Source organism: Camponotus floridanus, unplaced genomic scaffold, assembly GCF_003227725.1.
Source record: "Camponotus floridanus strain SB8 unplaced genomic scaffold, Cflo_v7.5 scaffold13, whole genome shotgun sequence".
NCBI classification, from domain to species: Eukaryota; Metazoa; Arthropoda; class Insecta; order Hymenoptera; family Formicidae; genus Camponotus; species Camponotus floridanus.
In genome coordinates this window covers 625,505-639,225 of record NW_020229248.1, presented here as the reverse complement: position 1 = coordinate 639,225, position 13,721 = coordinate 625,505, and the positions used below count along the sequence as shown (strand labels likewise).

The 13,721-nt window shown below is 26.9% G+C and overlaps 1 protein-coding gene across 2 annotated transcripts; it reads right to left on the bottom strand.

The window, feature by feature from the left end:
- Positions 1-1,352: 1,352 nt before the first annotated feature.
- On the bottom strand, positions 1,353-12,842 carry LOC105253322 (sialin). Of its 2 annotated transcripts, none has more exons than XM_011261276.3 (12): positions 12,588-12,842; positions 6,921-7,017; positions 6,156-6,214; positions 5,783-5,991; positions 4,371-4,607; positions 4,058-4,142; positions 2,552-2,775; positions 2,326-2,475; positions 2,112-2,244; positions 1,876-2,031; positions 1,712-1,797; positions 1,353-1,619 (listed from the first exon to the last, which is right to left on the bottom strand). In XM_011261276.3, exons 2-12 carry the CDS (start codon positions 6,935-6,937, stop codon positions 1,395-1,397), a joined length of 1,581 nt encoding a protein of 526 aa, XP_011259578.1. In that variant the 5' UTR covers positions 6,938-7,017; positions 12,588-12,842; the 3' UTR covers positions 1,353-1,394. The 2 variants fall into 2 exon arrangements, with proteins under 2 accessions (XP_011259578.1, XP_011259579.1); XM_011261277.3 differs by lacking the exon at positions 12,588-12,842 and adding an exon at positions 9,739-9,893.
- Positions 12,843-13,721: the final 879 nt, after the last annotated feature.

Genomic DNA, 13,721 nt, shown 5'->3' with positions numbered 1-13,721 from the left:
AATATATTTAGAATACAAATTGTATATGAGAGAGAGACACTACATATAATAAATATTTTTTCTTTATTTTAATAATGGCAGGTTAATAGATAATGTCATTTTGACAATTGTAAACATTTTATCAGGTATCACCTATATATCTAATTCTCTATATTAATTTATAAGAATTAATGGATTATTAAAAATATCAGGAGAACTCTGTTATAGCTTTGTTACAATTTAAAGATCTATGTGTACCACAAGGCACTGATTGTAAAAAATAGATATTATGAAAATTTCCCAATTCTAAAATTTTACTTAATTTTTTTTATTTAATTTATGATAATTAGAATCATATTCTATTTCAAGAATTATAAATAAAAGTTATTTTTAGCAAATTTATATTTTAAGTGTCTCTGAACTTATAGCAGATTTAAGAGAATAATATTTTTGCATACTTTTGAATATATATAGGCATTTAAATATGTAAAAGATTATATATACGTGTATGGATATGTGTGAAATCTTTGTTGTGCTTTCACACAAATAAGATGAAGTAAGTAATAATGATTTCATATCTTTACGAGATCCACATTTTATAAATTAGTTATGTCCCGCATCATCTTATGAATATAATTCATGATAAAGAATGTAAACAAGCAAAATCGGAACATTACTGCATATATAATACTTATTATTAGAATGCAAAGTTTCTTTGCGAGATATAAATAAAGATATTAAATTTTTATTCTATCAGATAATATAAAATGTTTATTCTTCAGATAATATAAAATGTATTGTTTTCTTGAAAACAAACTAATAATAAAATGAAATTTTGTTTAAATTTAAATAATATATACGAGAATAATTATATGCGTTAATCGTATTACTGTCTGGAATATTATTAATGTCACACAAGAGATAACATATCTTGGACTCTATCCAAATAAAATGCCTTTAATCATATTTTATTTCATTTCATAATTTTCGTCTATTCATAACTAATTATTTTTTCAAACATATATGTGCACTTATAGTACATAATCTAAGAATTTAAACATTTTGACATATTTGAGGTATTCTTCATAAAAATATAATTTCCTCGCTATATATTGTATTTTCTGATATCTATATCACTTTTTTATAAATATTAACAATCAGCTATTCTATTTACAGAAATGTAAATATTGAAAAACAGAAATATAGTGTTGAAAATGTAACTGTTATATACAGTTTCATGTGTATATATATAAAACTATGTATATAATTATATTTATATTAAAGACTCTAAGAGAGAAGATTCAATAATAAATAAGAAATAATATTTATAGCATAAAGATAAAAAATTAATTCAAAAAAATTAACCGAAAAATTTAAAAATTAATTTGATATTTATAAGTCGAAATAAAGATACATTATGTTTGTTTCGATAAATTTGATTGACTCGAAACAATTTCATTTCTCTCATGAAATAAATCATTTAATGGCTGAGAATCTTCTTGAATAGATTGAGGATATTTTTGATCAGGATAGTTCCATGCTTGTATATCCGCTGTACCAAACATTTGGTAGGCAATATATGTACTGCAGCATACACCTGCAGTGACTGCAAATACATTTCTCCATGCATCAAGAGATTGCTATTGAAATATTATAATAAATTTTTTTATTATATTATATTGCTTTTAATTTTAATGCACAATAGAGAAAAAAAGAAAAATATAATACTTACGCTTTCTTGTGTAAGCAAACCAGCTGCTATAGGAGATAAAAAACTAGCGGTCATATGAATTGTCTGTGCAAATGCCAGTACCGGTCCTAAAAAAATATATCGATTTATAATGAAATTATTGGAATTTTCAAATGAATGTATTTGCGAAAATTGCGCATACTCACCAGCGAAATTGGGTGCTATGTCGACAATATTAGCCATTGCACCCGCGTAACCAGCTGTTATGAGAGTAACAGCTATAAACCATATAATTAAAACGAGAATGATATCACAACCTAAGTACCCAATTAAAACTACGAGAATTCCAGGAACCACTTGAGCTAAAAAGAAGCAATGATTATTTGTAATTCACATACAAAGTGTCTAAGTATTAATTAGTTTAAAAAAGCAAAGGACTTACATAGCGCAGTAAATATCTTGCGTACAGTAATTAAAGTCATGATTTGCCGCGTAACCAAGAGATCTGCGATGTAGCAAAATACAACAGAACTTAAATAGCTACAAATAAAAGGGGCACCTGACAGAATACCATTCTAAAAAATAAAGTTATTATTTTGATAAATATTATATTGATAAAATAAAAAGCTAGATTTTTTGGGCTAATAAATGCATACTGCCTGTATACTAAATCCTAATACTGTCTTCATGTACATCGGACCAGGAATGATAAAAACATAATGTACCCATATTCTTCCAAAAGTTGTGATACCAATAGCCCATGCTGGCCAAGATGTGAGTATAGATTTCCAAGGGACAGGCAGATCCTTTAAACATATTAAATAATATGTTAGCGCGTTTATTCATATAAAGAATCATTGGATAACAGATATACTGCCTTACCTCATTTGCTCCGATAACTTGATTTCTAACACATTCTTGAATATAACGGAGTTCCAACTTAGATATTCTGGGATGCGAAGCAGGGGTATCGAAGGCGCAGAAGTACCAAAAGATGCACCAAACGAGACCGATGCTACCAGTCGTGTAGAATACGATCCTCCATCCAAAATGAGCGATGATAAACGCGCACAACGGGTAGGTCAATCCAATGCCGATGCTGAACCCTGAATATAGATAATCTAGATGTTAGGCGTAGCTCACCCTACGAGCCGGAGGAAAGCTGAAACATGATGCTTGTCGAATGGCCTTCGGTCTTGATTTGTTACGACACTCATGCGTGGTGATGATCATTCTTCAATCATGATGTACGTGTTTCACCCTGTAAAGCGATTCAAGTAAAGACTTAGTACGCGGGGACGAGGACAGACATGATGAAGCTGTTAATGGTGGGACAATGAAACTTCTATATCTGCAAATAATAAGAGCATAAACTCGTTCTACCTGCATGAGTGTCATTTTTTTTTACACAAAGAGGTATTACAAACAAATATAGTGTAAATAATGAAAAATTAATAATAATATGCGTACAAGTTGAAAAAGCAGATTTTTAATTCTCATAACACTTAATTCTTATAACATTCTAATTATATTAAATAGATGTAGAACATAAAAAAGTAATTTGTAGCATATGAATATTTTTAATATTATGGAACCCCTCATTCGTATTGTAATAAACTAAGTAATAATGTTTATTCAATATGAAACTCAGAAATCATAAATATTAGTTTAGAGCACATGTCAGTAGCAGTAAGAAAATTTAACGATTAATTTAAACATATGGATTAGTAAGCAAGCATAAAAATATAAACGCCGTATCAGAAATATACGAAACGAAGCTTGTATCTTTGTCTATGGTCAAAATTTGAGTGAGAAAGATGATTAGATTAACTCATACCGCAAACTGGATATAACCAAGAAATAGAACTGACATACATATAAAAGAGACAAATATATATATATATACAATAATATGTATATGCCTGACGAGCCCGGCTGATTCTACCAGCTGGAAGTATACTCGGCCTTTCTCATGCTGTTGAGCGGTCGCTGTTGAGTATACCCCTCGGTCCGGTGAATGCAACCTTGTGGAGATGAACTATTCAGGATCATTAATAAGCGATCAATTAGCGCAGATCAATGCGCACAGCGTTTATATAGAAAGTTCTCATTTAATAATAAATTATATTCTTGGTCTGGAATTTTGACTGAAACAATAATGTAGTATAGAATAATTGCTTCTCATTCCGTATTCCATTCTGAAAGAAGCGTGCATTAGTATTCACGAAAATACAATTAAAAGTATGCGATTTTCATTTTATGGCATTACACTTGCAATGCAATATGACGGAACGCATAGCTTTAGCTTAATTTTGCCATATCGAACGTATCGAAGTTTCACTGTAACACATGAAAATCTCTGTTAGCTGTTGACACTTGATAACATACCTTGAAAGGAAGACATGAAGCGCGAGCGTTCTACAGGTGGAATCCAATGTCCAATTACAGCATACATTGCGGGCCATGTAAGTCCCTGTTTTCAAAAGAAAAAAAGATAAACAAAAATTATCAATCTACTTCAAATTATATACATCCAAGCATACATCTAAGCAATAGATATTTATGACAGTTAAAAAATGTTTCAAAAATTTGTCTTTATGATATGTGATGATTAACTGCCTTTATGATATATTTTATATATTTGCATCGTCTTGGATATAATTGTAAAATTTTTTATTATTTTAATTACATAAAAACTTACACTTGCAATGCCTTGTATACTGCGTAATGCTATCATTGCCCCATAATGGATTTCCGCGGCTGTCGGCATGAGAAGGCTGCATACGGCAGTAACGACTTGAGATCCGCCGAATATAGTTTTAGTGCCGAAATATTGAGTGAGAACACCACCAAGCATTTGTGATAGTATGTAACACCAGTAAAAGGAGCTGAGAATAGCTGATTGGATAGCTGGACTCCATTCGAACTCGCCATCCTCCTATTCATAAGAAAGGCATGATTTTTTATTACTTATGCACAAGAATCACTCCATTAATATATATTGCAGCAAACTTGTATTAAATAAATTAACTTCCCACCGAAAGATGTGATTGGATTTCTTTAATATTTAGAGAAAAATTCAATAAAATGAATCTAAATTCGCATGAGATTTTTATTATTTTCATTAAAAAATGCTGTATATTACCCCCTTTGGGAAAATCCAAGTGTTACTTTTAAATTAAGATTTCTTGCTTGCTGATATTTTTTGTTATCATAATTGTAAACATCTTTTGTCATTACAAAGATATTAAAATTTATTTAATTTTATTTTATTCTCTTGAATTGTTTTGCGACGTTGGTGATAAAATTAGAAATATCATATTAGTTTTATATGTCATGATTTTCGGATGAGAAATAATATAAATGTTATCATCATTCATCTTGTCAATTTCAAATAAGTGACTCACTATTAATACATCTCTTGCGCTTAATCATATTTCCATCTTACACATTATAACAACAAAAACGTGCATAAAAACGTCTGCTAATCAATCTTTTCTCGACATTAAAATATTGCATGTGTTTGAATTTTATTCGAACTTTAGCACAGCCAATTCTCTCTCTTTTTTCTTATTACATATAGATGATACTTATTAATTCATAATATCCAAAGATTCATTATCAATAATATTTTAAATAATTATTTAAAATATTTATTTCCTCGCGTTGAATTTTTTTATTTTTTTATATTAAATTTATTTATATGTGTGAAACTAAACAAAACTACAAAGAAATTTTGCATGCTTTTGTTGACACGTGGAATGCATTTATATCATAATGATATGGACGATGATGTCTATTTGTATTCATCATATTCAAACAGGTTATCGTGACATTAATCGTGCAAGTCATTATACGAAATATTCTGACCTGACTAAATAAATATTACGTCCACATATTTCTTTTCTCATTTAAATGCAATTTGAATTTGACAAAAACAGTTTCATAAAAAAATGACAAAAAAATTAAAAAAATGATTCCATTTGATTGCAGATTGGATAGAAAATAAATTGTTATTTTTCAAATATCATGCAACGAATGGTCTGTATATAATGGAAAAAAAATATGCACTATATAATTTATCACATTATCGCCATACTTGCGTAAGCATACCTCCGGCCTAATTATAGTCTTATTTTCCACATGTGACGCATTCGATATTATATAGCAATGAGACGATACAGCGATAGTTTCATTGTTCAATGTTGATGGTATTTTCGCCATGGCTACCATAGCAATGTTGATGTCCGTTCTCATCATGAAAGACACGAGGAATCCCGAAAACGAGAGCATATACAGCACAACTCGTGCTGGTACCATATCTGTAATCAAAAAAATCTACATGTGATTATCAGAAAGAGCAACATACTGATCATATTAATGAATTTGCGCTAGAAAGCGAATTTATAATAGCATCAATCATCATATTTAACTATTTTTTAAATAAAGCTTTCTCTTTAAATCATGTTATTATGAAGATTATTACCTCCTAATCTTCGTAAACTGCAAGATTGCCGTTCTTTATACATACTAGATTCTTCATATCTGTAAAATAAAATTACTGCAAGATATTCCGTAGTACAAATAAACAAATCGTAAGTCGCATTTTAAAAGATAAATATCTTTGATATACTTGATCGTCAGTTTATTTAATTAGAACGCTAATCTATATGTAACGAATGGCGATAATGGGAAATACGATAAAAAATAAACATAATACACATTTTATGAAATATATAAGTTATTACTTATCTATTCAAAAAATATTTATGGAAAAAAAAGTTTATATAGGACGTCCTAAAAATACTAAATTTTTTTAATGACAGATTTTTTGGTCAATTTTTAATCGATTTTTTCTTAAGGAATATATCGAGAAATATTATTATTTTTTTACGAATTTTTAATTTTTCATTTTTGTGTAACTAATTGTAAGTTTCAAATTAAAATTTTGTTAAACTAAATTTTACTTAAAAATGAAGAAATGAAAAATATAGTTTTGTTAACTCTTCATCAAATTTAATTAATAAACCCTTCTTTTTCAACAGATTTCAATTCGAAAATCGATGGTATTTTCATTAAAGAAAAATCTAAATTAGACAGAGTATTTGTTAGCAAAAGACATTCAAAATTTTGGGACATTCTATATACTACACGAAGATATGCAAAAATAGTTTATAAAATTAATAGTAGGAAATATATATATATATATATATATATATATATATATATGTTCTCAAATATGTTTTTTCACCTTTGAAACTCTTCCATTTTTTTGTGCGACTACAGTTGTTTGAACGAAGTATACCAATATTTTGTGCGAAATAAAAGCACAAAGATCACCTTGGATTCTGTAAAACACAGAGAGAATTTATTTAACTTAATAATCATATTTTTAAAGAAAAGAAAATTTATAGGGAAAAATTTTATAGAGAAGATAAGATCGTGTGACGTCATTCGCTTCATATCAACATTTGCATCACCTAACGTATAATATGATGTCAATAAACTTGCAAGGTATTCAAAGTATTGCAAGGTTATCACTTATGAGAATAAGATGAAATTCCTATACGTGGAATTTATATCGACATTCCTGAAACTCTTTGTATGGAAAAACTCTTTGCAAAAATTTATTTATAAATGATATTTATATCCAATAAGAACGCAGAAATTAATTACATTAATATACAAGATATACATATTAATAAACAAGAAATTAATTTTATAGAAAAAAATTGCGCACTTTTTATCCACACAATAAATGGTGGATGAATTATGATTTAATTGTTGCGTTAATTGTAATTGTGGAAGTACCAATAACAATATAATAGCATAAAACTCTTATTGTTTGAAGATTTTCATTTTTGTTAAGCATATAAAATCTTTTCTAATATATATTTTGCAAAATGATCAGCGCGTATAATTATCTACATTATTTATAATGGTTTTTAAGTCTTCGTTTATAATTTATAATACATAATTCGATATTGTTTATATAAATATAAATATAAATAAATAAATAAATAAATATATATATATATATATATATATATATATATAAATGATTAGATGATATAAATTTTACGATAATTTTTATGTATATTATATATATAATTTAATATACAAAAAAATACCAAATTATTTACTGCTAAAAAGAAATATAATTATAAAACACATTTTATAAGTATATTGCGTAAGACATAAAAAATAATTACATATATTATTTAATATATTTCTATATTCATATATTATTTAATATATTTCTAAATTTCACATTTTATATATCGAATCGCCAGCAAATTTTTAATCCACATCTGCGATATATTCAAATGAAACGTTTAACTGATCTCTGTAGCATAAGCACGCGCGTGATTAAGATTGCACGTCGGATATTAGATTTCCGCAAGAAATCGTTGCTATAAAAGATGTATGCATGACTCTTGCGAAATTAGTTAATAGTAAAGCTACGTCTTGGAGACATACAATGACTATGCAAAAGAACTTTATGCAACAATAAAAATAATATAATTGATTTAAAACACAATCTTCATAAATAGAACGTAATGTATAAAATGTATAGAATAAAAATTTTAAAAATAAAATGTATAGAATAAAAATTTTAAAAATAAATTCTTTTATTACTTTATTAATTTATAACGTAAGAATCGTGTAAGAAATCATTATTTTGATAATACATGTGTGCACACTTACGATTATATTGCAATATTATGACCATATTTATACAGTATATAATAACAAAAAGTATTATGTATAATACTTTGAATAATTTTTGCTTAATATTATTTATATTCAAATTTACTATACGAATATTAATGATAATATCAAGATTTTAATTTGACATATCAAAGATATTATTGAAAAATATTAAAAATTATAAAAAGCATGATATATTTCAGCAATATTTGGTTAATAAAAATTTAGATATATATATTTATCTCGTCATGGTTATGTAAATTTATTACATAATTTTTAGATGACATAAATGCTAGATTAAATAAAAAATGTGATCACGTATTAGCAAAACAACCGAACACCTTACTAACTTGAAATACAACTACGATGTCTTTCATCTTATTTGCATGTCTCAAGGTAAAACACTGAATAAAATTTGATGAATAAACTGTGATAATGAATGATGAAAAAATAAAAAAATTATTTAATGCTTAGATTGGAAGATACATTTCCAGATCAAAACTGTCTAAATTAATTTAATTTAAAAAATAGAACTTTTATTTATGGTTATATATAGTTATATGGAAAATTCGACAAAATTTTACATATTAATGCATAGATTAGAATAAGCAGTATTTCTAAAGTCAAAACTGTCTAAATTCATTTAATTTAAAAAATAGAACTTTTAGTTATATGGAAAATTCACGAAAAACTGTAACATATTAACATTTAATTACTTACTAGTTACTTTAATTTTTTAATATCAAAAATAAAACAATTTTAAGATCTATAACAGCAAGGCATTTTGTAAAATTTAATATGATTCATTGATATGTGATATTGATTTATAAAAATTAATACACTTTTTTTAGTCTTTCCGTGAAAGATTTATATTATCAAAAGAATTCCTTTTTATTATTCTTCTTTTTTATTTTATATTATTTGTATATATTATCAAATATCCTCTTAGAAATATATTTATAGACAATGATGGTTATATATCCTTTATCTTTTTGGCTAACTGAAGAAAAAATATAACGATAAGTGATAATGATAAGCCAAAATGACCAATGACACTAGTATAACGTTCGTTTTTTTCATTATTTCCATTTTCAATGAATCATGTTGAAAGGAATAAGTTCAATGCAAAAAGCATCAGCATAGTTACTTCATTAATAATAAATATAATTTGCTAGTGATGAGATAACAAGAAAATTTGCAACATCAACATTTCCTTCACTTTCCGAATATCATATCGAATTTAAAATGATCTCGATGTACATATAGATAATGAAGTTGAACAAGTCATAAGTTCGCTTGCTAATAAATGAAAAAGATCATAATGTCAACATCGTCGTTGTGTCCAAAGTATCACTTACGTCAAAGATGAAGCTTGAAAACGCGCGGAGAAACACGATTACAATTTCGCGAGATACGATAAATGCGATTTGAAACGTGCAGTGAACGAAAGAAATCGCAATGCAATCGACATGATTGCAGACGGAATGAAATGCCGGCACTGAAAGGCACAACCGGACCACGAGGCGGTGACTATCTTTATGACCCCACCATTGCGCCGGTTTTCGATCGTTCTTAATACAGTGTGAGACGATAATACTGTACTTATGAATAAACTTATGAATAAATCATATGATACAAAAAACAAAATGATAAAAAACTTTTTAACAGTCAGTTATCGATAACCAAATCGACTTATTTAAAGTGATACAATTTATTCAAAATTCATTCAAACCGTTTGCATATAAAAAAATATGAGCCAAAATATTAGCCAAAAAATAACTATACATATATATTTATATTTAAAAATTAAATTTTTCTAGTTTTTAAATATTTATTAAACAATAAAATAAGTTTATGTTAGTTATTTTGTAATAAAGGTATCATAAATACAATTGCGATTAATTTTTCAAATGATTTCTATATATGCTAAATTAGAAGAAATAATGAAATAAGTAATGTCATTAATAGTAATTACTAAAAACAAGATTATTTAGTCCAATCTACTGAAATAAATATTAATGGAGTTTGTAAAAGATATAACTACTAAAGATATACTACAAAATAATTAGTATTTATTTTCAAATGACTTTAAGAATAAGTATAAAATTGAAATGATATATATGGTAAATCAGGAATCCGTTAAACAATTAATTGAACATAGCAATAGATAAAAAAGTAACTTAAAAAATTATATTTTGACTCGCAAGAACATAAAATATTTAATTAGAGAATATTATTCATTAATATTATGAAATATTAAGTTCTTTTAACGCAAATTGTTAAAATTCATCATTATTTTTCTTACGTGCAGCGTGTACATGCAGTTGTCAATACAAAGCGTATTACACATATACTCATATAAATTATTTCTTGGGACACATTCTTAAGTTTATTCTGCGGTGAAACTTAGAGGCCGCGTTTCTTGATCGATCGATAATTTGTGTCATATTATAATTAAACAAATGATGATTTTAATGCAATTTTATAGAATTCTTAATACATGTTTGAGCCTAAAAGTTTCAAGGATCTTTTAATATATATTTTTTTTATGATGTAAAACAGTGAATTAGTAAAATATTAATATAATTTTATATAATTTTAAACTCCAAAGTCAAATAGTTTCGAAGATTGGTTCTCTAAACAAAAAATTTGCCGACTATAATATTAAGCTTAATTATTTCATGATTGACCTTATCAAGTTTATAATCGAGGCAAGAGCAATTTGATCGATGGAATTATATTCGAAGTCGGTATAAAAGTATACGCATCGCAATAGCCATGTAGCACATTTATTATATAATTTTTAAGAAGTGAAACGTTATACTTCCTCATATAAGTATTATTCTCAAAAATGAGTTCTTATATTAATTTAAGGTATTATGTCACAAAAATTTAATTTTTATAGAAAACAATAACAAAGTATTAAAAAATAAATAATAAATATAAAGTTCGAGATATATTTATTGAAAAAAAGAATCAATTATGTGTGCATACGAGGAAAACAGTATAGTGAATTCACAGAATATCTTACATGATATTATGCAACAGATATGCAATTGATATTTAATTTTGCTTAACAAACGTTCTAATTGCATAACATGCTTCACATTGTGAAGGAAATCTACAAGGATAAATCCATTTACAAGAAAATCTTATGAAGCTTCTATTCTATTTTTTTAATTAAATATAAATAAAAGACATAGATATTTCATGTATTTTAGCAATATATATATATATAATTTCATTGTAGTGAGATAATTATTAATATATGATAAATGATAATTTTTAAAAGAGACTTTTTATAGAGAACAATTTTAATAATTTTATAAATATATTTGTGTATATATGTATGTTTAATCACATTATTTTATATTATTGTATTATATTTTTAATAGAGTTGGAATTTTTCTCGATGTTTCGGAAATTGCAATTGTTAACGAGAAAAATATAATAATACAATAATATAAAATAATAAAGTTAAAGAAAACGTATAAAGTTACTTCTCTTTCTCACCATTAAAAAATCTCTTAAAAATTAAAATATAAATGTTATTGTGATAATAATTCACATTTAATAATCAACTTATATTGATTTTTTAGTACTCAATTTGGAACACATTGTTTTGAATAATTCTTTCGACAATGAATGTGAAGTGAAAGAAACGATGTTATATTTTTCATATGATAATTGTTAAAGAGAAACTCTATAATTCTTTTCATATGCTAAAAATATCACCATAATCTGTTTCCAAAATGAGGAGACCAAACAAGTTCTTAATTTTTTTACATATAAAGAAAAAGAGAGAGTGAGCAACAATAGAAAGTCCTAACTCCATAGAAAATTATTCTCAAGTATTGTCGAAGGAAAAACTTAGCTTAGCGGCGCTAAATGATAGAGATACGTCAAGGCTTCAATGAATAGATAATGGTCTTGAAATATCATAAATGTTCCATATCGACATTCTACATACGACGTTCTTCGGGTAATACGACGTTCGTAGAAAAATCGCGAAAATGATAAGTTGATATCGATGCTCCGAAAGATATGTCATTGACAAACCCATAGCCCCACTGCTTGTTTTGAGGTTAAGTCAGGTTAAGTAATGTTGATCTCTTTAATTTCTATAAAACACCACGTGGCCAGTAATCAGCTGTTTTCGAGAGCAGCGAGATCGCGTAAATCGAAGGACAACCGATCGAAATCTCACCTTCGTGCCGTTCCTGCGTCCAGAGAATACCTCGTGAAGCGTGAACGTTCTCTTGCGCGGCATTTTTATCCACGCGACGTGGCACACGTGATAATTATTTGGCGCCGCGGTACTAGGCTTATTCACCACGTCGTTGTCGAGCTGGAGAAGACGCGTTACGACGCACGATAAAATTAAGAGAATGCGGCAGTTGACGGCACGCCAGCTGCACGATCGCCGGCGCGATGTAACCGTTTGTTACGTCGGCCCCTTTGATGACGCCATTGTTCACGTGATCCAAATACAAGCGATACACCGCGATCGATTAAGAATTACTGCGCCGACGCGCAGTGCTGTAACATGCGATGAATGAGTTGGACGTGTGATTCATTAGCGAGATATCAATGATCCATTTAAGTGCTCTTAAAGATTAATTCTTTAATAATGATATTCCTCCTTTCTCTCTCTCTCTCTTTTTTCTTTTTGTTTTAAAAAATAACTTTTTAAACATTCGTGTATATTGTAACGTTAAATGTATTTTATGAGATATTATCTTTATGGGATTTAATTTTGATGAAATAATTTTGAAAATTAAATGTTTGCTTTTAATCACAAATGAATAATAATGTGTGTGTGTGTTGCTAAATATATATTTTTAAAAATACGATATCTAATAAAAAAAATTTTAAATATATTTTGAGGATGTATATATATATATATATATATATATATATATATAAAATAAAATAAAATAAATATTTTCAAATGAATATTTTTTTTAATTTCAAAGAATCTGACTAAAAAATTAAATTTAAAGCAAAATATTTTATAATAAAATATTTAAATACTTTTAAATCGTATGTAAAAAATTTAAATGTATTGAGCTAAGCTATGTGTTCTTGTAAATATTGATTAAAATAATTAAATTTTAGCTTATTTTCATATGTGATTATTTACATTTGCATTACATATTTATTATAAATTTCTAGATTATAATGTAAATAATGTATTAATGACTGTATAATTTTCTCTATTCTGATTATGTGATTTTTTATGTCAAAGTCGATCCAGCGGAAAATCTTGACCTTGTTTTCATTATATCTTTCAACATGCAATTAAATATCTTATGCAATTAGAACGAGGACTTTTAAAGAC